At 68.3% G+C, this 1,953-nt stretch overlaps 1 protein-coding gene across 1 annotated transcript in view; it reads left to right on the top strand.

Moving 5' to 3' along the window:
- ATHL1 (ATH1, acid trehalase-like 1 (yeast)) overlaps positions 1-1,953 on the top strand; it is a 5,860-nt gene that overhangs the window by 1,382 nt on the left and 2,525 nt on the right. The window contains 4 exon segments of the mRNA XM_014543615.1: positions 6-132; positions 920-1,039; positions 1,414-1,545; positions 1,749-1,860. Of these exon segments, the coding sequence (XP_014399101.1) occupies positions 6-132; positions 920-1,039; positions 1,414-1,545; positions 1,749-1,860 (491 nt within the window).

The raw sequence follows: 1,953 nt of genomic DNA, 5'->3' as shown, positions 1-1,953 counted from the left end.
GCCCTCTCCTCCCTGCTCAGCGCCCTGCCCGAGCCCGGGGCCCCAGGATACGTCTGCCACGGACTCAGCCCCGGGGGCCTCTCCAATGGGAGCTGCGAGGAATGCTACTGGGGCCACGTGTTCTGGGACCAGGTGTGCACCCGCCGCCCCAGCACGCACCTGCACGGCGTGGATGTGGGTGGCACACAGGCGGAGGGTCCCTGGGCCCAGGGCACGGCCTGGCCGGGGCTGGGGGCTGTGGCTGGAGAAGCACAGGGACCATGGCAACAGGGAAGGCTTCCCGGAGGCGGTGGCATCTCAGCGGGAGGATTTGTGGGAGTCTGCTGGGAAAGCAATTCAGGCGAGGGCACTGGAAGGCACAAAGCCCCAGAGCTGGAGAGGGCCTGGCATCTGGCCAGGGCGGGGGGCGGGGCTCACGAGGCTGGAAGGGCAGTTGTAGGGGGGCTGCAGGCGCCGTGAAGGCCTGTTAATTGGGGTGTGACAGACAGATGTGGGCTCTGGAAAGACCCGTGTAGCTGCTAAGGAAATGTGGGGGGACGGTGAGGCCAGCAGGAGCGGGAGCCAGGAGAGCTGGGACTCGGAGACCAGCGGGCATGGAGCCCGAGGAGCGGGCTGTGGCCCACTTGACCCTCCGGGTCAGGCAGCCAGGGAGCCACGAAGCCAGCTCCCCATACCCGGATCCTGGCCTGAGCCCCAGGCCAGACCCAGGTGCCCCCTGGGGAGGGGAAGCACTGGGCCAGGGACCTGAGGGTGTCAGCTAGAGATGGGGACGTGTGGCGGGCAGGCGAGGAGGGCCTAGGACAGACCCGGGTGGGCAGCAAGGAGCTACGCTGCCCCTGAGGCCCCCCAGGGCAGAAAGAGGGCGGGGGACAGGGGGAGGGTGCGAGAGCTCGAAGGGCCCCTCTGGCTGTGCTCCCAGGACCTCTGGATGTTCCCCAATGTCCTCCTGCTCCAGCCCCAGGCCGCCAGGGCTCTCCTGCAGTACCGCGTCCAGACGCTGGGCGGGGCCCTGGACAACGCCCGGAACCTGGGCTACCAGGTGAGCGAGGCCCGAGTGCCCACCCCGCAGGGTCCCTCGAGGGCTGATGTCGCCAGACCCCTCCGGGGGGTGGGGGTGAAGGGCATCTGGGGTTCTGACAGGGGCTCAGCAGCATTGCCGGCCTGCATTGTACAGATGGGAACTGCCTGGCCGATAGCCAGCGGGTCCCCTCACTGCCCTGTGCCCGGGGCAGCCACAGTGGAAACTGGGCAGAGGCCACCTGGCCCACGGGGGCGGGGGGGCAATCCAGTGGCACCCGGGAAGTTGGTGCCCCACCTCTGCCCTCTGGCCGTAGGCTGAGTGTATTGGGAAATATGTGAGCTGCTCCCAAGCCCCCTGATAAAGGATCGGTCTGCACCTCCCCCAACCCTCAGGGAGCCAAGTTTGCCTGGGAGAGCGCGGCTTCCGGCCTGGAGGTCTGCCCCGAGGACATCTACGGGACCCAGGAGATCCACGTCAACGGGGCCGTGGCGCTGGCCTTCCAGCTGTACTACCACAGCACCCAGGTGAGGCGGCTGCCCACAGGCCGTGGCCACTCCTCCTGTGGCCCCGCCCCCGGCTGGGACTTCCTGCCTAGAGCCAGTCCGGGCATCTGGGGGCCACGCATTCACTCCTGGGAGCTGGGAAGGGTGGGCCTTGGCGGGAATGCAGGTCCACTGAGAGCTAGAATTGTGGGTGCCGGGCTCTGTCCCCACCGCTCCTCCCCCAGGACCTGCAGCTCTTCCAGGAGGCTGGCGGCTGGGATGTGGTCAGCGCCGTGGCTGAGTTTTGGTGCAGCCGTGTGGAGTGGAGCCCTGCAGAGGAGGAGTTCCACCTGAAGGGTGAGGGCATGGCGGGGAGCGGGTGGTCATGGGGGAGGGTGGTCATGGGGAGGGTGGATGGTCATGGGGGAGGGTGGATGGTCATGGGGAGGG

Source organism: Myotis brandtii, unplaced genomic scaffold (assembly GCF_000412655.1).
Source record: "Myotis brandtii unplaced genomic scaffold, ASM41265v1 scaffold3290, whole genome shotgun sequence".
Classification (NCBI taxonomy): domain Eukaryota; kingdom Metazoa; phylum Chordata; class Mammalia; order Chiroptera; family Vespertilionidae; genus Myotis; species Myotis brandtii.
The sequence above is the reverse complement of the archived record's forward strand: the minus strand, read 5'-3'. Positions and strand labels throughout refer to the sequence as shown.